The 21,152-nt window shown below is 42.7% G+C and overlaps 1 protein-coding gene across 1 annotated transcript; it reads left to right on the top strand.

Moving 5' to 3' along the window:
* The first annotated feature begins 277 nt into the window (after positions 1 to 277).
* On the top strand, positions 278 to 20,015 carry LOC144267957 (C-signal-like). Its single transcript, XM_077822423.1, has 3 exons — positions 278 to 892; positions 8,108 to 8,285; positions 13,975 to 20,015. Exons 1-3 carry the CDS (start codon positions 566 to 568, stop codon positions 14,259 to 14,261), a joined length of 792 nt encoding a protein of 263 aa, XP_077678549.1. The 5' UTR covers positions 278 to 565; the 3' UTR covers positions 14,262 to 20,015.
* Positions 20,016 to 21,152: the final 1,137 nt, after the last annotated feature.

Below are 21,152 nucleotides of genomic sequence, written 5' to 3'. Positions count from 1 at the left end.
GCTCCCGATGCGTTCTTTATTATAGGAACTAATGAGACTGGGACTTCATTTCCCATGGTCCTTTGGGCAGGACAGCAGGCTTTTTCCTCTGCCCTTGTATTTATAACGCCTTATCTAGGCCAGGCGGTCCTGGGAAATGGAGTCCAAACCCTGTGCGCTGCCAACACAGAAACGAGACAGGGCACTACGAATCCCAGTTATCTTCACGCACCACCCCTGCAGCTAAGAGCAGGGGGCTGAACGCGTGTGATGCTATGCGGTGCGACAGAAATCCGGGAGCGCTGAGACCATGCGTTTCCTGTGCTCGCTGAGAGCTGTAGCAGCTTCCCTGGCCCATGCAAAGGTGCAAGCGAACTGGGTCTGTTCTGCCAGGAAGGGCCCCTCTCCAGCCATGCACCTCTATGGGGAATGCAGCATGTCACTAGCAGTGATCAGTTAGAGAGCGGTAGGGGTTCCCTGGTTTCTTTGGGCTGCCTGGGCGGAGGGCGTGGCCCTGTGGGGTTAGTGGGCAGCATGCGGTATCGGGCCGGGGGAGGATGAGGTGCAGGGTGTAGCTGCAGGGGCGATGGCAGGAGGGGTGGTCCTGGTGCAGGGAGCCAGCAGGGGGCTCGGCCTGCACTTCTGCAAACACATTTTATCCGCACGGAAAGAGGCGAGAGTGATCGCTACCTGCAGGAGCCCCGAAACAGCTAGCGCCTTACAAGCGCTGCACGGGCTGTATCCCCAGAACCTCACCGTGCTGCGGCTGGACGCCACCCGGGAGGCAGAGATCCGAGAGGCAGCGGAAGTAGTGGCGAAGGAGCATGGCCGGCTGGATCTGCTCATCAACTCTGGGGCAGTGTTGCATCCCAGCGCCAGAGGAGAGACGAGCCTCAAGGAGGTCTCAGCAGAGGTGGGCCAGAGTTTCCTTTAGTGGAAACATGGGTGGGGTTAAAAAAAAAAAAGCGTATTTCGTGCAGACCTGGTGTATTTCGCTCCTGTGGGATTAATTGGAAGACCCCTCCTTCTGTCAGTAGTGCTCTGAGCAAGTGCGTTCCCTCGGAGCTCAGCTGCTCAGGAGTTTTGTCCAAATTGTGTGTCGGTTTAAGTATTTACTAATTAATCTCAGCCAGGCTAGATTGACATGCTGTGGAGAGAAGTGGGAATCCTTGTTAATGGAAGGAGGTCTGAAGGAGAGGGTGATTTTTTTTTATTGAAGGTGGCTTGGTAACTGTGAAGCCATCACTTGAGGACATCTGCTGCTTGCCATGGGCTAAGATTCGCGATGTGACAGAGAGACTGCCGAGACTCATCAAGCCCTCGGATCGCTACCCCTTCCTGCTTCTCCACGTGGGCACCAATGATACTGCCAGGAATGACCTTGAGCGGATCACTGCGGACTACGTGGCTCTGGGAAGAAGGATAAAGGAGTTTGAGGCGCAAGTGGTGTTCTCGTCCATCCTCCCGGTGGAAGGAAAAGGCTGGGGTAGGGACAGTCGAATCGTGGAAGTCAACGAATGGCTACGCAGGTGGTGTCGGAGAGAAGGCTTTGGATTCTTTGACCATGGGATGGTCCTCCAAGAAGGAGGAGTGCTGGGCAGAGACAGGCTCCACCTAACGAAGAGAGGGAAGAGCATCTTTGTGAGCAGGCTGGCTAACCTAGTGAGGAGGGCTTTAAACTAGGTTCACCGGGGGAAGGAGACCAAAGCCCTGAGGTAAGTGGGCAAGCAGGATACCGGGAGGAAGCACAGGCAGGAACATCTGTGAGGGGAGGGCTCCTGCCTCATACTGAGAATTGGGGGGCGATCAGCAGGTTATCGCAGGTGCCTATATACAAATGCACAAAGCCTTGGAAACAAGCAGGGAGAACGAGGTCCTGGTGAAGGCAAGGAATTATGAGGTAACTGGAATAACAGAGACTTGGTGGGATAATTCACATACTGGAGTACTGTCATGGATGGTTATAAACTGTTCAGGAAGGACAGGCAGGGCAGAAAAGGTGGGGGAGTAGCACTGTATGTAAGGGAGCAGTATGACTGCTCAGAGCTCCGGTACGAAACTGCAGAAAAACCTGAGTGTCTCTGGATTAAGTTTAGAAGCGTGAGCAACAAGAGTGATGTAGTGGTGGGAGTCTGCTATAGACCACCGGACCAGGTGGATGAGGCTTTCTTCCGGCAACTTGCAGAAGCTACTAGATCGCACGCCCTGGTTCTCATGGGTGACTTTAATCATTCTTATATCTGCTGGGAGAGCACTATAGCAGTGCACAGACAATCCAGGAAGTTTTTGGAAAATGTAGGGGACAATTTCCTGGTGCAAGTGCTAGAGGAGCCAACTAGGGGGAGAGCTTTTCTTGACCTGCTGCTCACAAACCGGGAAGAATTAGTAAGGGAAGTAAAAGTGGATGGGAATCTGGGAGGCAGTGACCATGAGTTGGTCGAGTTCAGGATCCTGACGCAGGGAAGAAAGGTAAGCAGCAGAATACGGACCCTGGACTTCAGGAAAGCAGACTTCGACTCCCTCAGGGAACTGATGGGTAGGATCCCATGGGGGAATAACATGAAGGGGAAAGGAGTCCAGGAGAGCTGGCTGTATTTCAAAGAATCCCTATTGAGGTTACAGGGACAAACCATCCCGATGTGTCGAAAGGATAGTAAATATGGCAGGCGACCAGCTTGGCTTAACAGTGAAATCCTTGTGGATCTTAAACATAAAAAAGAAGCTTACAAGAAGTGGAAGATTGGACAGGTGACCAGGGAAGAGTATAAAAATATTGCTCGGGCATGTAGGAATGAAATCAGGAGGGCCAAATCGCACCTGGAGCTGCAGCTAGCAAGAGATGTCAAGAGTAACAAGAAGGGTTTCTTCAGGTATGTTGGCAACAAGAAGAAAGCCAAAGAAAGTGTGGGCCCCTTACTGAATGAGGGAGGCAACCTAGTGACTGAGGATGTGGAAAAAGCTAATGTACTCAATGCTTTTTTTGCCTCTGTCTTTACGAACAAGGTCAGCTCCCAGACTGCTGCGCTGGGCAACACAGCATGGGGAGTAGGTGGCCAGCCCTCTGTGGAGAAAGAGGTGGTTAGGGACTATTTAGAACAGCTGGACGTGCACAAGTCCATGGGGCCAGATGCGTTGCATCCGAGAGTGCTAAAGGAGTTGGCGGCTGTGATTGCAGAGCCATTGGCCATTATCTTTGAAAACTCATGGCGATCGGGGGAAGTCCCGGACGACTGGAAAAAGGCTAATGTAGTGCCCATCTTTGAAAAAGGGAAGGAGGGGGATCCTGGGAACTACAGGCCAGTCAGCCTCACCTCAGTCCCTGGAAAAATCATGGAGCAGGTCCTCAAGGAATCAATCCTGAAGCACTTACACGAGAGGAAAGTGATCAGGAACAGTCAGCATGGATTCACCAAGGGAAGGTCATGCCTGACTAATCTAATCGCCTTCTATGATGAGATTACTGGTTCTGTGGATGAAGGGAAAGCAGTGGATGTATTGTTTCTTGACTTTAGCAAAGCTTTTGACACGGTCTCCCACAGTATTCTTGTCAGCAAGTTATGGGCTGGATGAATGCACTATAAGGTGGGTAGAAAGTTGGCTAGATTGTCGGGCTCAATGGGTAGTGATCAATGGCTCCATGTCTAGATGGCAGCCGGTATCAAGTGGAGTGCCCCAAGGGTCTGTCCTGGGGCCGGTTTTGTTCAATATCTTCATAAATGATCTGGAATATGGTGTGGATTGCACTCTCAGCAAATTTGCGAATGATACTAAACTAGGAGGAGTGGTAGATACGGTGGCAGGTAGGGATAGGATACAGAGGGACCTAGACAAATTGGAGGATTGGGCCAAAAGAAATCTGATGAGGTTCAACAAGGATAAGTGCAGGGTCCTGCACTTAGGACGGAAGAATCCAATGCACCGCTACAGACTAGGGACCGAATGGCTAGGCAGCAGTTCTGCGGAAAAGGACCTAGGGGTGACAGTGGATGAGAAGCTGGATATGAGTCAACAGTGTGCCCCGGTTGCCAAGAAGGCCAATGGCATTTTGGGATGTATAAGTAGGGGCATAGCCAGCAGATCGAGGGACGCGATCGTTCCCCTCTATTCGACATTGGTGAGGCCTCATCTGGAGTTCTGTGTCCAGTTTTGGACTCCACACTACAAGAAGGATGTGGAAAAATTGGAAAACGTCCAGTGGAGGGCAACAAAAATGATTAGGGGTCTGGAACACGAGCTGTGAGGAGAGGCTGAGGGAACTGGGATTGTTTAGTCTGCAGAAGAGAAGAATGAGGTGGGATTTGATAGCTGCTCTCAACTACCTGAGAGGTGGTTCCAAAGAGGATGGTTCTAGACTATTCTCAGTGGTAGAAGATGACAGGACAAGGAGTAATGGTCTCAAGTTGCAGTGGGGGAGGTTTAGGTTGGATATTAGGAAAAACGTTTTCACTAGGAGGGTGGTGAAACACTGGAATGCGTTACCTAGGGAGGTGGTAGAATCTCCGTCCTTAGAAGTTTTTAAGGTCAGGCTTGACAAAGCCCTGGCTGGGATGATTTAATTGGGGATTGGTCCTGCTTTGAGCAGGGGGTTGGACTAGATGACCTCCTGATGTCCCTTCCAACCCTGATATTCTATGATCTGGTCGCAGCTGGTGTATTTCAATAAATATATCAGTAGACACCTGAACATGCATCATGGCTTTAAAAGCATGTTCATGTTGAAATAGGTGACTAGCGGCCTGAGAAGAAAAAACATGCCACCTACTGGGCCTCATCCAGTGCCAGGAGAAAGGGCTCCTCATGGCAACAGAAATGGGTCTAGTGGGCTTTTTCTCAATCCTGTTGTTGCATGCTCATCAATGCACAGTGCACTCTGGAGTGCAGAGCTCCAGGATGCATGACATTTGAACTGAATGTGTTTATGTAATTAAAAACAACAACCACTGAGAAAAGAAAAAGGGGACACACACAGCTGGCAAGGTGCCCAAATTTAGAGGGCCTGTTTGGACAGCTGTTCTTCAGCACGCATGCTTCCAGATAGACGGAGTGTGCCCATCTGGAACTGTGCAGGTATATTTCAGTCATGAAAATGCACCAGGTATGTTCAAGATGTTATTTTCGGGCCTTCAGAACTTTCTTTCAAAACTAGCATGGTCTAAACATAAAGCACATTGAGGAGTAAGTATGTTTGCATTGTGTAACTTCAAAGAATGTTTGAAAAATATGTTGAATAAAATGTATTTTGGCCAGTTAGCACAACTCAAAAATAACTTAAGTCTTTGGTGAGGGTAAAAAAAGGACAAATGGCAATAGCACACTTCAGAGAGCTATGAAATAGCAAAAAGCAATCCCTCCCTCATCTCCCCAAATATACATCCTTACATCATGTTCCACAATAATGACAGTGGAAGTAAAATTATTTCCCACTGGTTTCACAGTAGACCAACTAGCCAGGGCCGCACAGAGCTTTAGGGAGCCTGGGGCAAAATCTGACAGTGAGGGCCTCCACCCTTCCAAAGAAATTACCACTGAGGGGGGGCTGCAGGGAGAAGAGTTGGAGGGGAAGCCCACACCGCACTCACCCAACCCAGCAATGGGGCTCAGCTCCAGTCACGTGGGTCTGGGCCTCAGTCCCTCTCTGGGTGTTGCAACCTGGCCCAGGGGTCACAGTGCAGCTCAGGTTTTGGCTATGCATCCCTGCAGCTGGCCAGCATTTCTAATTAAGGATAGGATTTTCAGTGGGACTTGTGCTTCACTTAGGTGCTTTTGAAAATCCCACCCTGTCTTCATCAGATCCCTAACCTTAAGTAACAACAATATAATAGTTTGGGGGTTTGTATGTTTGTTTTGTCTCTTTCTGAATGTGAAATGACTTCACTAAGCATAACTGTCTGCTAAGTGGGCTATTCCTATTTCCCTGTTTTTCTTTAGGCTATGTCTACACTACAGACCCTAGGGCATGGCTACACTTGCAGACGTAGAGCGCTTTGAGTTAAACCAGCCTTTGTAGAGCGCAGTAGGGAAAGTGCTGCAGTCTGTCCACACTGAGAGCTTCAAGTGCACTAGCGTGGCCACATTTGCGGCACTTTCAGCGGCATTGGGAGCGGTGCATTATGGGCAGCTATCCCAGCATGCAAGTGGCTGCAACGTGCTTTTCAAGTGTGGGGGGGGGTGCTGTGGAGTGTGACAGGCAGTGTGTTGTGTGTATGTGGGGGGGAGAGAGTGGGTTTTTGGGGGGCTGAGAGCATGTCAGCATGCTGGTCTTGTAAGTTTAGACAGCGGCAGACCCACCCCCCCTCCGCCTCTCTCTCTCTCTCACACACAGCATTCCACACTAATGGTTGCTTTGTCTTGGAGGAGATAAGCAGCCGGCTGTCAGAAATGGAGCTTTCAATGGGCATTCCCGCATTCCTACAGCCAATTCCAAACAATGACGAGTGGCCACTTGACTCAGGGGGATTATAGGTCGTTTCTGGAGGCTGATCAGTGCGCAGTAAAGCAACACCTCGTTCACACTGGCACTGCGGCACTCCAGCAGGGGTGCAGCAAACATTATTCCACTCGCCGAGGTGGAGTACCAGCAGCGCTGTAGCCGCGGAGTCGGAGCGCTCTACGTGCCTTGCCAGTGTGGACGGGTAGTGAGCTTGTGCACCCAGGGCTCCCTTATTGCTCTGTAACTCACAAGTGTAGCCAAGCCCTTAGAGTGGGACAGTTGTACTGCAGGAGCTGTGCTGCTTTAAGGTCTCCTGTGTAGCCGCTCTATGCCGGCGGGAGAGAGTTCTCCTGTCGGCATAGTTAAACCACCCCCAACGAGTGCGGTAACTAAGTCGGCGGGAGAGAGTCTCCCACCAACATAGCGCTGTCCACACTGGCGCCTTTGTCGGTGAAACTATGTCGGTCAGGGGTATGTTTTTTCACACCCCTAACTGACAAAAAGTTTTACTGACAAAAGTGTTAGTGTAGACATAACCTTAGTTACAGAACGTTGCCTGTTCCATCCCTTCATCTTGTGTTGTGTGTTAAGTAACTCTTGTTTTTTTTTTTCTTGATTTAACTCATATTGTTGGTTTCCTGGGCTAGACTAAGCTTGAGATTTTTTAGGGAAAAAAGTTCAGAAAATTCTTAGAAAAGAAAAACAGATGTATTAGCCCTGATGCTGTAGAGACCACAATGGACTCCTCACATGCTTAAAGTTAAGCACCTGCATAAATCTTTGCAGTATTGGAGCCTTAGAATGGAATGGCTTTCATGACCTTCACTCTAGTATTCCAAGTTAATAATTTAACTCCAAAGTATACATGAATTGGCTGTCCTTAAAGTTTCACATTCTGATGACCTGAATAGATAATTTGAGCTATGACCTCTTAGTTTAAACCTGTATGCTCCTGTGACTAAACAACATGTTTTAGTACCAGTTGTTTATTTCCAGATACCCAGTGACCAATGTTTCAAAGTTCAAACAATATCAGCAAAGTCAGAAAGAGCTAAAGTAGTTTAATGCTTTGTTTTCAGTGTCAATGAAAACAAAAAAGAAAAAAAAATGCTACTTGGTGTTTTAGGTTAAATCGTTTTAATTTAACTAGCCTTCAATAAGTGCATGTAACAAAATGCCACAAAGCAGCAATGCTCCATATTGAGTCTAACTAAACAAAAATGAATTATTAATTTATCTGACAAGGAAGAAGAAATGGAATTAATAAGGCATGTGCGCATTACTTTGCTTGCATGGTTTCTCCCACCTTTTTATCTTCTGTCTTTTTAAAAAAGATTGCTCGTCAGGACAGATAATACCTTCTGAGGCATTTGTACTCTGCCTAGCATAATGGGACTCTGATCCTCACTGGATTTTTGACCATCACCGCAACGTAAACTATAGTAATATGGATTTGTCAACACTTCTGAAAGGGTCACCCCTTACATTACAGTATACCATTTCAGATGGGCTAAGTCAGGACCAATAATGAGTAATGTTTGTTAGTGATAATGATATCACACTGAGATGATGAGAGATGATGATGTGATTTTATATCTTTTGTTAGCACAAGATGGAACTTTAAAACTGGAATTTGCTGGCTGTAGACTATTTACCTTTACAGTTTCTACTTTTTTCTTCTTTTTCTTAATGTTCTAGGGTCTTTCCATAACATTGGCAACGAACACTATAGGGCCCCTAGTGATGGCTAAATATTTTGCCCCTCTGTTGCGGAAAGGAACTGGAGCATTTGGACATCAGTTTGCTGACCAGGCCAAACAGCATAGGGCCGTACTGGTGAACCTGACAGCTAAAGTAGGCTCCATAGGAGACAATGGTAAGTACTGTTTGACATGAATGGTATGCAGTAACCTAATTATTTTTCATATAAGAAGATAAATGATTGATATATTAAAGTTTTATAACATCCAGCTGGTGTGGGCCAGCGTAGCTAATATCAATGCAGAAGATCACTATAATTTTCTAAGTATTACTGCATCTTAATTTATATTTTTCCTGCAAAAATGATTTGTGAAGTAAAAAGAATAATTCTGCTTAAATTGTACTGCTATGTTATCTAACAAATATATATTGAATTATTTTCTTTATTCCTTCTCACTGCTAAAAGTAATTATGGGGGTATATTCTGCAGCAATCTTTTAATTTTAAAATTTGTATATTCCTGTTCAGGTGCATGTGGTGAATGACATATTTATTTATCAAACATTCAAGAAAGTATGTGCACTATGAATATTCAAGGAGTATTTTAAAAATCCATTCCAAAAAGTTTTTGTAAACATTTCTTATAATTTAAGTAGACGGTTTCATTTTATCCCTCATAATTTGGAAGATCAGTGTTTGGATAGGTAAGTCTCTTTAATATAAACTTTAGAGACATTACATGCAATTTCTGGGTCTGTTGTGACTTTTAGCTATACCATTTGGGGATGTGACTTTGTCAAATATCATAAATTAAGCAGTATTGGGCTGGGCCAGTCATTGAATTGGAGACCTAGAGAGAGAACTCACAAACTGCAGGAATTGATATTGGTATGGATTCCTTGTGTGGCATTTTCCCCTTTGACTCAATATTGAGCTGATGTCCCAAGCATGATGCAAGGGGTCATTCTGATGCTGGAGATGAGTGAAATCCTGGCTCGATTAAAGTCAATGAGAATTTTGCTAGTGATTTCAACAAAGCCAGGATTTCACATGATGTTTTTTGTGTGAGATGTGAAACTCAGACTTCAGTCATAAAAGGCCTCAGAGCTGGTATACCCTGCACAGTTAGGTCAACATAAGGCAGTTTATGTTGACCTAAGTATGTCAGTGTCTACACTTCAGCCTTCCTCCCACTGATGTAAGTGCCCTACTACACTGAGGCCTTGTCTACACTGGCAAGTTTCTGTGCAGTAAAGCAGCTTTCTGAGGTGTAACTCCAAGTCAGTCCTCGCTTACAGACAGCCCCCCAACCTGAAGCAAATACTCACCAGCAACTACACACAACACCACAGAAACACTAATCCAGGAACCAATCCCTGTAGCAAACCTCATTGCCCACTCTGTCCCCATATCTACTCTAGCGACACCATCAGAGTACCCAACCACATCAGCGACACCATCAGAGGCTCATTCACCTGCACGTCTACTAATGTTATATATGCCATCATGTGCCAGCAGTGCCCCTCTGCCATGTACATTGGCCAAACTGGACAGTCCCTATGTAAAAGAATAAATGGACACAAATCGGACATCAGGAATGGTAACATACAAAAGCCAGTGGGAGACCACTTCAATCTTCCTGGACATTCTATAGCAGATTTAAAAGTAGCTATACTTGACCAAAAAACTTCAGATACAGACTTCAAAGAGAAACAGCAGAACTAAAATTCATTTGCAAATTTAACACCATTAATTTGGGCTTGAATAGGGGCTGGGAGTGGCTGGCTCATTACAAAAGCAGCTTTGCCTCTCCTGGAATTGACACCTCCTCATCTGTTATTGGGAGTGGACTACATCCACCCTGATCGAAGTGGCCCTGTCAACACTGGTTCTCCACTTGTGAGGTAACTCCCTTCCCTTTATGTGTCATTATATAATGCCTGCATCTGTAATTTTCACTCCATGCATCTGAAGAAGTGATGTTTTACCCACAAAAGCTTATGCCCAAATAAATCTGTTAGTCTTTGAGGTGCTACCAGACTCCTTGTTGTTTTTGTTTCAGTCTGTGAAAGAAGCTTATTGAAACATCTCTGAGGGTGAGATTTTATCTGTATTCAGCTCCTTACTGTGTTAGGCTTAGACTTGCATGTTTTGTTTTATTTTGCTTGGTAATTTACTTTTGTTTTGTCTGTTATTACTTGGAACCACTTAAATCCTCCTTTTGGTATTTAATAAAATCACTTTTTACTTATTAATTAATCCAGAGTAAGTATTAATATCTGTGGGGGCAAACAGCTGTGCATCTCTCTCTATCAGTGTTATAGAGGGTGTACGGTTTGAGTTTACCCTATATAAAGTTTATACAGGGTAAAACAGATTTATTTGGGGTTTGGACCCACAATGTCCCGCAACCCCCTCCGCCTTCCTACAACTCTTAGCGGTAGAGAAGGAAGAGGTGCTCTGTGGGATAGCTGCCCAGAGTGCACCGCTCCGAATACCAGCACAAGTGTGAACACGCTATTGGGCAGGCAGCTAACAGTGTGAAAATACAACAGCGGTTTTCTTCAGCGCTCTCTGAGCAGCGCTGTATCTGCCAGTGCTGTAACTTTGCTAGTGTAGATGTTCCCTGACATAATAACTCCACGAGACGTGTAGGGCTTATTTCAGTGTACAGTAACGCCTTGCTTAAAGTTGTCCCGGTTAATGTTGTTTCGTTGTTACGTTGCTGATCAATTAGGGAACATGCTCGTTTAAAGTTGTGCAATGCTTCCTTATAAAGTCTTTCGGCAGCCACCTTCTTTGTCCACTGCTGGCAGGAAGAGCAGCCCGTTTGCACTAGCTGGTGGGGGCTTGGAACCAGGGTGGACCGGCAGGCCCCCTATCAGCTCCCCCCTCCTCTAAGTTCCCTGTGTGGCAGCTGCCCAGCAGGCTATCAATTGCCAGCAGTTCAGCTGTCCTGCCCCCCACTGCCATGTGCTGCTCCTGCCCTCTGCCTTGAGCTGCTCTCCAGAGCCTCCTACTTGCTTGGGGGGAGAGTGGGGCTAATGTCAAGGTGTCCCCTTCCCCCCTGCTCCTGCACCCCATTTACCCCATTTCCACAGAGCAGGGGGAACACACGACAGGCTCAGGATGGAGGGAGCTTCCTGGCAGTGACAATGTGGCAGGAAAACAAAGAACACAGGCTTAGCAATGGAATTTCTTAACCATAGTAACTTTTACTCTTCAAAGACTCAAGAGTTACTGTGACACTCCCTAGGGGTACCCTGGGTGGTGAGACACTTCACCACCACTTGCCCTTACACGTGAGGCAGCCTTGTTGGTGCCTGCTGTGAATCAGCTCCCTGAATCCACCAGCCTCTGGCAACACATCAAGCACTTCCTTCATGGCCTGTGCAAGCCCTCGCTCCCTCTGTGTAGGCTAGTGAATGCCCACACCAACCCCTGAACCCTCTCAGAGCATTCCCTGTATAGTCAGCTCCTTATCCACTGAACCCGCATAGAACTACCAACCATGCTGTTCCCAAAGGAACAGTGGTAGACACACTAGCTTGTAAGAGCCAGCTCAGGATCAGCACTTTGCTTAACGCCACAACACTTAGATATATTTATAGTCTGGAAAAGAGAAGACTGATAGGGGGCTTGATAACGGTTTTCAAGTTCATAAAAGGTTGTTATAAGGAGGAGGGAGGAAAAAATTGTTCTTCTTAACCTCTGAGGATAGGACAAGAAACAGTGGACTTAAATTGCAGCAAGGGCAAGGAAAAGTTTTCTATATATATATAAAACTCCTTACATAGTATCTGTACATACATTTCACAGTTATACTAATGACCACTGTGACAAAGGCTTTTAGTCAAGATCGCTTGGCATTCTTTGGTGAACTAGAATGTATACACAAGACTCAAGAGATTTCTATAAACCCTTTACACCCCCTGGCCAGATGGCATTAAAAGGTTTTTGGGTCACAGTTACAGATTTTTTGAAAATAACAAAAGTCCTGAGATGCGCCTAGTCTTAGCTCACCCCTTCTGATAGTCAGTGGTTCATCAGCATTTCAAGCCGGGCAGTGTCTCTCCGGCACATCTTTCTTATGGCTGGCAATGGTCAGCCCACTGCACAGAACAGAACCTCCCTCTTAAATAGGGTCTCTGTCTTTGTGATGCGTGCTCCAACTGAGAAGATCCAGACCCACTCGCCATACTTGCTCATCTTCCCACGTTGTGAACCCCTGTGTAGAAAAAACATTGTTCTGTGGGGGTAGGAGCAGAAGTTGAGAGACAATCAAAGTCAGTAGCCCCAGATTGAAGTCTTGATGGCTTCTCAGTGATAGCCCTGCAGTGAGGTGCCAAACACCTTGCCCAGGCAGGGCGACTGTCTGGATTGCAGCCTAATAAGAGGCTTTCCCTTGGACAAGTTCAGACTTATGAAGTCACATAGGTACTATTTCCACACACAGTACAACATAAAGTTCATAATTTGATCCTGTCATATCCCACTCTGTTACAACAAGTTCCAGTCAGTTTTCCCAATGAAACAGCAGTTTTGAAACATGCCAGGCTTCCTTGTTCAGACTGTGCTTGCACCTATTATAGAGCAAAAGTATGAAAGGCACAATACAAAATGATGGTGTGTTATAAAGCACCAAAGAACCTGACCATTTGTGGTAACTGAAGATTCTAAGGCCCTTTTTTTTTTTTTTTTCCAAGAATAGGATGTTAACCCTTTTGTCTTGGCAAAATTCCATTTTGAGTTATTCCTTTTTGTTCCTCTAAACTTCCTCCTGCAGTTTCAATTGGTTATGATATCTTTCACTTCCAGTTGTATTTTGTTGTGTAGTACTGCTGTGCACTAGCTTATACATGCTATGTTTCACTTCATATGTGCATGCATTTGGGGAGTGCGGAAGTAATTTCTTTATATACCTTTTATATATCATTTGTAAAACACTGTGGATTTTTCTGGATAAACAGCTTTATAAAACATTGAGAATTATTCTAACAGTAAATTTAAAAAATCCTTTACATAAAGCTGCATTTCTGAGACTTTGTGAAAAGGATTAATTACATGCTAAAGTAAATGGGTGATGAAGGGAAAAAAACTTTTATTTTAGGTATAATATTAGTATAAAATTAGAGAGTGACTCATTTTTGGTTGGGTGACTCATACGCTCAGGGAATTAATTATGCAACACAAGAAATTCTAAAATAGACACTATGGTACTTTTTAAAATCAGATGGCTACTGCTAGCATGGCATAGGTAAACATGAACCTTGAGTTCAGTGTTAACTAGTAGATTGAGTACAGAACTGGGAGAAAGGACTTCCTGAAAACTTATCTCAATTCTACCGTTAACTTCCTATCTGTCCCTGGGCAAATAAAAATGGGGAGGTAAACGTAAAAGAACTAGGTAACTGAATTTAGAAGAAACTAAGGGGTAAATAGTAAGAGTCCACTATTCTTTTTTCTATAATTACTTATTTTGTTGTATTTTTCTTAGATTTTAAGGCCAGAAAGGACCATTAAGATAATCTATTTTGACTTTTTGCATAACAGACCACAGAATTTTATGCAGTGGTTGTTGCATCAAATTCATAACATCTGGTTGAGCAAGGAGCTTATCTTTCAGAAAGACAAGCAAGACAATGATGAATCCATTGGTTTTGCTAGATCTTTTTCAAGAAAAAAATACAGCCTTCCCCATGGCTAAAAAATATGGGATAATGCTGAATGTACCAGCAAATGACCAAAGGGATATTCACTAATATATTATTCTGAAATCTGCCAAATATATTAACATGCGACAATTATGACATAATCCTGCTTGTGGCTTTGCAGAACTTGCTTACCTGACATATTGTTTTTAGCCTTAGGTGGATGGTATAGCTACAGGATGTCTAAAGCAGCTTTGAACATGGCTACCAAGAATCTCAGCATTGAACTTGGAAGAGGGAAAACTAAAGTGGTGTGTGTTTCATTGCATCCAGGAACTGTGAATACTGACTTATCAAAGCCTTATCACAGGAACGTTCCCAAGGACAAACTGTTCACCCCAGAATATTCAGTTAATTGTCTAATGACTATTATTGAGAACCTTGATATGGGGAAAACAGGAAAGTTCTTTGCTTGGGATGGATCTGCACTACCTTGGTAAAGACTTGTTTTAATGGAGATGCTCCGGTACTGTGGAGATGAGAGCAATATAAATACCTTGCTAGACTAATGCTTTAGTAAACCTTTTGTTGTGGCGTATTATGAGGGCATCCAAAAGATGTTAGATTTTAATCCGAGTTCTGTCACTTGCTGTGTGACTTTGAGCAAATCACTTTAACTTCTCTGTGCCTCTAATTCACTACCTTGTAAATGGGGATAATAATTACCAACCTCAGGGCTCTTGAGGCTAAATTTATTTCTGTTTGTAAAGGGTTTTGAGAGTCCCTAAAAAAGGTGCAATAAAGTATAGAGAATATACTTTAGAGAGAGTATATAGGTAGAGAGTATAGTTACGATTTTATTAATGATAATAAAAGCATACTGCTAATGATTTGCTGCAAAGATTTGTGTTTATTTATTCAGATACCATGCCTGGGTTTGTGTAAATTGGGTGAGGTTAGAGAGAAAAGGAATTACATAGCAGTGGGAGACAGGCCATTTCAAAAGGCTGTTGCCTGTAACCTTCTCTCTTTGTTTTTTATGCTATCAGTTTGAAAGGTGATACAACAGTGCAGGACAGAGCTGATTAAATCAAATCTAATGGTGACGTCTGACAGTGGTGAAAACACAACTCAATGTGAAAGCTGTGAACGTTGGCTCCACTTTGGGCAAGTCTGCTGCAGATCTTCTCTTTCTCCCCCATCTCTCTTTTTTTCCTCTTTTATTGAGGGATGCCAGATTTAAAAGTTACTGGCTGCAGGGAACCGCCACCCCCTGCATACAAACGGACACACCTTTCCTAAAAACTCAGGTGCTAACTGCATTTTAAGTATTTACCATACAATGAGAGCATGAATAAGATTCTGATTACAATTTTGTCATTGTTGCTTTGTCGTATTTTCACGTGTTATACCAAAGAAGAAAGATTGGCAAGTTTCAGTGAAATGTTCATGTTGTTCAAATGTAACTCTCAGTACTTGGACTGGGGATGGAGAATGACATTACAGGTTCATATTCTTTGGAGGCACAGGTACATACTTATTCTAAAAATCAGGCCACTTACAGACTTATGTGAAATTATTGCTGCACAGCACATATGAGATTGAGACTAATGAGACAAGAGAATGACTGACAAAACTGTTATATCGATCACTGAGCAGTACTCTTTACCCTGTGAACTTTGTCCAGCTCCAAGAGATGTACTAGAAAGCAGAAAATCAAAACAACTGGTAACGCAGGGGAAGATCACATAAACTATGCCAAGCATACTGTTTACAGTCCTTGTGTTTTGTTGTACACGACCTGACTACTCAGAATTTTGATCATACTGGTGACAGCTAAATCACATCACACTTGTGTACATGCAGAATAAAGACATGAAGATCTTCTTGGGGTATTAAAAACAGGACAACAAAACGTTGATGAAAAATTGTGGGTGGTTTTCAGTGTGGAAGGCTCAGGGAGTCAGAACAAAAGAAAATAACACAAATGAGAAATGAGAGACAGAGACATACATAAATCCTTGTTTCTGTTATAAAACACAAAGAGGGAGACATTTACAAGAGTCCATGTCATGAACATACTGTATGTGACATGGAAAGGTGGCATGGTCTGAAGAAATGAAAGCATTTGGTTGATAGGAGATCCTGAGCTTTAGGCCCAGCTCTGCCATTGACTTGTTTTGTTCAGTTCACCACTGCTTCAGGTTCCTCACCTATAACATGAGAATAATGATGATTTTTCATTTTTATAAAATGTTTTGAGATCTATGGACACAAAGTGCTATATCAGTACTACGCATTATTTATTTTAATGTCAGGAGGATATTACCCACTCCTCATATTTACTATAAAGGCCACGTGTATGCTATGATTGGAAGCAAGCTAGGTATAACCAGGTTTACACTTGGTTGGTAGTAGGATTATAGCATGATTCTCTGAGCAGCAGAAACAAGGATTCTAGCTTGGTTTCTCTGACCAGGGAAAAGCTTTTTCTGAAAATTGTTTTATAAAACTACACTAGATTACCTAGGAAACCAATCTCCAATATTGTCTACATGGTTGTCAGAAAACAGTGTTTTCTCTCCTTGATCTGGGAAACTAAACCCTACTAACAATAGTATTGTTTTAAACCCAGGTTATTTTCATCTGTTTTGATATGCAGGAGGTAGTCCACTCCAAAAATTGATTTGTTGGTATGTGTTCATTTTGTTTAAGTGACCAGGGGGTAGGGACCATAGGTGCTGGGACTACGGGTGTGGAGGTGCTTCCGGATACCTTGGCTTGAAGTGGTATTCATCATATACAGGGTTTATAGTTTGGTTCAATGTCTCTCAGCACCCCCACTATACATATTGTTCCAGCACCCCTGGTAGGGACATGAGGAATGAAGACTGGCATAGTTATAATGTAGAGACCATAAAACCAACAATGGCTCTTCTTGATTGGCTCAGGATGTCCTGGCCACCATATCAATTGTGGGCCTGTTTCCTTCTGCTGGCTTTATACATGTAGGTGGGCACATTCTGCATCTTGTGTTTAGGCTGGATTTTGTGATCGAAGAGGTGAAGACACTTTATGATCAGAGCTTCTTCAGATAGAGATCAGAACTTGCCATTTCTTCCTTCAGGGAAAACGTCATCAACAGAGAAACCAGCGAGGTTTCAGATTTCTCTAAGGGAAAATGTCCATCTGGTGGTTTACTCATAATGCCTAGTAAGACATTATGATACTCTGTTACTTTTAATCATTAAGATAGTGGTCACTAAGCTCCAATCATTTTCTCAAGCCTTTATATGAAGGGACTGGTATTTATTTTCTCTCTCTCTCTTTTTTATTTCCTCATTAAAATGAGACTGTATTTAAAAAAAAAAAACAAAAACTGTGTGTGCCTTGAAACCTTGATACTGACAGTATTTTATAAATGGGCCAGAAAAAGAATATAAATTGTTGCCCAGTATCCCTAGACAGAACAACCAGCCAGAAGAAAGTATTTGTCTTGGTATATATTATTGTGATTAATTAGAGCTTGTGATGTGATAGGACAATAAAATCTGTTTTCAGTGGGCACAGAGAGAACTTTAAAACAACAAATTCTATTCCATGCTTTCTTTTTGTTGCACTGAGGAGACATAATGCCGTTGCTTACAGTGGTTGACTACAACTATTTCTATAACCTCTGTCTCCAAGTTCCATGTAAAAATAAAGTAACAAAATTAAAAGTTTGCCAGCACTATTCAGAGCCAGGAGCTCCAGAAATCTGATTGTTCCTAAGAACGTAAAGAATAAAGTGAAAAGTTAGCACTAGACACAGTATGTTCAAGAGAACTTTTTGTTCACAATAGGTTCAGCGATCCCTATTGTATTACAGAATAATTTACATTTTATTCTAGGAGTCTTAGTAAGAAGAGTGTGACTTCAAAATTTATTTTCTCAGAATAAAAGTGCAAGTTTCATTACGCAGGAGAGGTCCTTGAAGTTATTTTTAGCGTGTGTTTAGTGATGAGAAAGAAGTCTGTACCTATGTATTTCTTTTTTTTGTTTGTGTCCCCAGCACTTAATCAGTGAAACACTAAAGGCTGGAAATTCTCTCTTTTTTTTTTTTTTTTAAGAGAAAGAAACTCTTGCTCATTACATAGGAAATCTGTCTGATTAAGCATTGAGTAAGGACTACAACGTTAACCTGCACATCTACCAATGTGATATATGCCATCATGTGCCAGCAATGCCCCTCTGCCATGTACATTGGTCAAACTGGACAGTCTACATAAAAGAATAAATGGACACAAATTGGATGTCAAGAATTATAGCATTCATAAACCAGTCGGAGAACACTTCAGTCTCTCTGGTCACTCGATTTCTGATCTCAAAGTGACTGTCCTTCAACAAAAAAACTTCGAAAATAGACTCCAACAAGAGAGTGCTGAATTGGAATTAATTTGCAAATTGGATACAATTAACTTAGGCTTGAATAGAAACTGGGAGTGGATGAGTCATTACACAAAGTAAAACTATTTCCCCATGTTTATTCCCCGTCCCCCGTCCCCCCCGCCCCACTGTTCCTCAGACGTTCTTGTTAACTGCTGGAAATGGCCCACCTTGATTATCACTACAAAAGGTTTTCTTTCCCCTCCCCTGCCCACTCTCCTGCTGGTAATAGCTCATCTTAAGTGATCACTCTCCTTACAGTGTGTATGATAACACCCATTTTTTCATGTTCTGTGTGTATATAAATCTCCTCACTGTATTTTCCCCTGAATGCATCCGATGAAGTGAGCTGTAGCTCACGAAAGCTTATGCTCAAATAAATTGGTTAGTCTCTACGGTGCCACAAGTACTCCTTTTCTTTTTGTGAATACAGACAAACATGGCTGCTACTCTGAAACCTGTTGAAACCGTGTAAATTTCAGCGATTTAAGCAGCAATTGGATTGAAAGTGAAACTCAATTAGCCAATTGGGGTACCTAGTTTTATGAATGAATAGTTTCATTCATAAAACTTTACTTATGAAGTTATATTAATAAAGTGAACAATTAAAAACAATTTCATTGATCAGTTCTACACTTTCCTCCAAGTCCTGACTCAGTATGTAAATAAGGCTCCCATTGAGATGGCTTACAATGTTTAATTTACATTTTGACAGAGATACTTCCTGTCTGGAAGACACCTGTTTTTCTCTTTGGCTGGTGACAGACTTTAGAACATATTTCTAGTACATGTACACAAATCCTTAAATATACATCTTGCAGTGAATGTGAGGATCACTGACATAAGCTTTTATTAGAGAACTCATATGACATTTATGGATAAATATAATGAAAGTGGTGTTCTAGGTGTAGCGAGATAAGGTGAGTGAGGTAATATCTTTTATTGGACCAACATCTATTGATGTGAGAGAGAAAAAAAAAATTATGAGTCAAGTAAACCATTTCCTGTCCAGCTCTGCTTATTTAATTAATACATTTGCCACATTTTATTTCAACAGCAGATGCTAATGAGGAGCCAACATTAAGCACAGTGAAGGGGTGGATTTGGGGGACTACTTTGACTTCTGAGATTCAGATATGCCTTTGAAGGACAGACAAAGAATTGATATGTCTGTTATACTAGGCACTAATCTTGCAAAGACTTGCACACCTGCTTAACTTTATGCACTTGACTAGTCCTATAAGCTTCAGTGGGACTACCCACATATGTAAGTCTTTGAAATGGTGGTCGAAACATGAATGGGCATGCGAATGCTTAGCATATCTGGCACATTAAAACCTTGCAATGCGAGCTACAACAGTGCCACGTGAATGCCTGATCTCACTTTCAGGTGACGTAAATAAGAAGCAGGCAGCACTATCTCCCATAAATGTAAACAAACAAGTTTGTCTTACCGATTGGCTGAACAAATAGTAGGACTGAGTGGATAAGTGCATAAACTTGTAAGCTCTGAAGTTTTACATGGTTTTGTTTTTGAGTGCAGTTACATAAAACAAAATTCTAGATTTGTATGTTGCACTTTCATGATAAAGATATTGCACTATAGAGCTTGTATGAGGTGAATTGAAAAATACTATTTCTTTTATCTTTTTTGAAGTGCAAATGTGTAATAAAAATAATAATATAAAGCAAGCACTGTACACTTGGTATTCTGTGTTGTAACTGAAATCAATATATTTGAAAATGTGGAAAAACATCCAAAAAATGTATGATAAATGTAAATTGGTATTCTATTGTTTAGCCGTGTGATTAAAACTGATTAATTGTGACTATTTTCTTTAATCTAGTTAATTTGTTTTGCATTAACTGCTTGAGTTAACTGCATTAATTGACAGCCCGAGTATAAAGCTTAACTCAAAACTGTTTCACACATGAAAAAGTGAGTCTATTGCTCCACGCTCTATTAGGCACTTAAATCACATCTGTTAATCATATTAATGAGTCAGCTGGATCATCTTTGACGTCATGCCCTTCTCTTTGTCTTAGGACACTTTCTGCATTTTGGAATAGTATTTTTTGTTTGTTTACAGTTGTGGTTTTTGTTATCTAGATTAATCTATACTTTAATAGCAAGGACTACATCTTACAGACACAGTTTTTCATAGACCCATTTCTCATATTCAAAACTACAGAGTCCACCTCCCTTCATGTGCAATTGTGTAGCACTTCTGTGGCACGTGCAGCAATTTACATGGGGAAAATAATATTAGGAAAGTATTTAATGTACCTTTGCTTTATATAACATACAGTAGCAGATGGAATCAAGAAGAAAAGCCAGCACACTGAAGAGCCAACTCTCCATGGACCACACGTGGTCTGATGGTTGCCAAATCACAATTCAGGATGCAGTGGTCTGGCTTTTAGTTTAGATACATTATAGTAAGGCAGGGATTCTCAAATTATCATAGCTGACCAGATCTTAATCCAGGAATTGTTTTACAGACTCCATCCCTTCCCAGCCTGTTAACAATAGTCCTGTTTATGACTGCACAGCATCCCGATTGCAAGTACAGCAATTGCTTATGTGGTAAAATATCACAAAAGTATGTAGGCACTTTAATCATCTTTAAAATGGTAAGTGTTCAGTGCATTTCTCCCAAAAGTACTGTCACCTTTTTATCTGAATCTCACACTCTCAGTTGTATTGTTTCTTTCTCCCCTACTCTGCCCTGTTGCATGTGTTTGCTGTAGCCTAGTCCTCTATTCCCCTGAACAGAATTCCCTGGCCATTCATTCTGGCTTCTGATAGTGCGAGAAAGGAGCTGTGTAATTTGTTTTCTGTTCTCTGCTGGAGCAAGAACCCCTACTGGAGGCAACTAGTCCCTCTCTTCTTTCTTTCCCACTGCTTTACAAGAGCCTGGAAACCTGTAATAGCAGCTGGATATAGGGAGCCAGCACCAAGTGAC

Source organism: Eretmochelys imbricata, chromosome 7, assembly GCF_965152235.1.
Source record: "Eretmochelys imbricata isolate rEreImb1 chromosome 7, rEreImb1.hap1, whole genome shotgun sequence".
NCBI classification, from domain to species: domain Eukaryota; kingdom Metazoa; phylum Chordata; order Testudines; family Cheloniidae; genus Eretmochelys; species Eretmochelys imbricata.
This window is presented reverse-complemented; position numbering and strand designations above follow the sequence as displayed.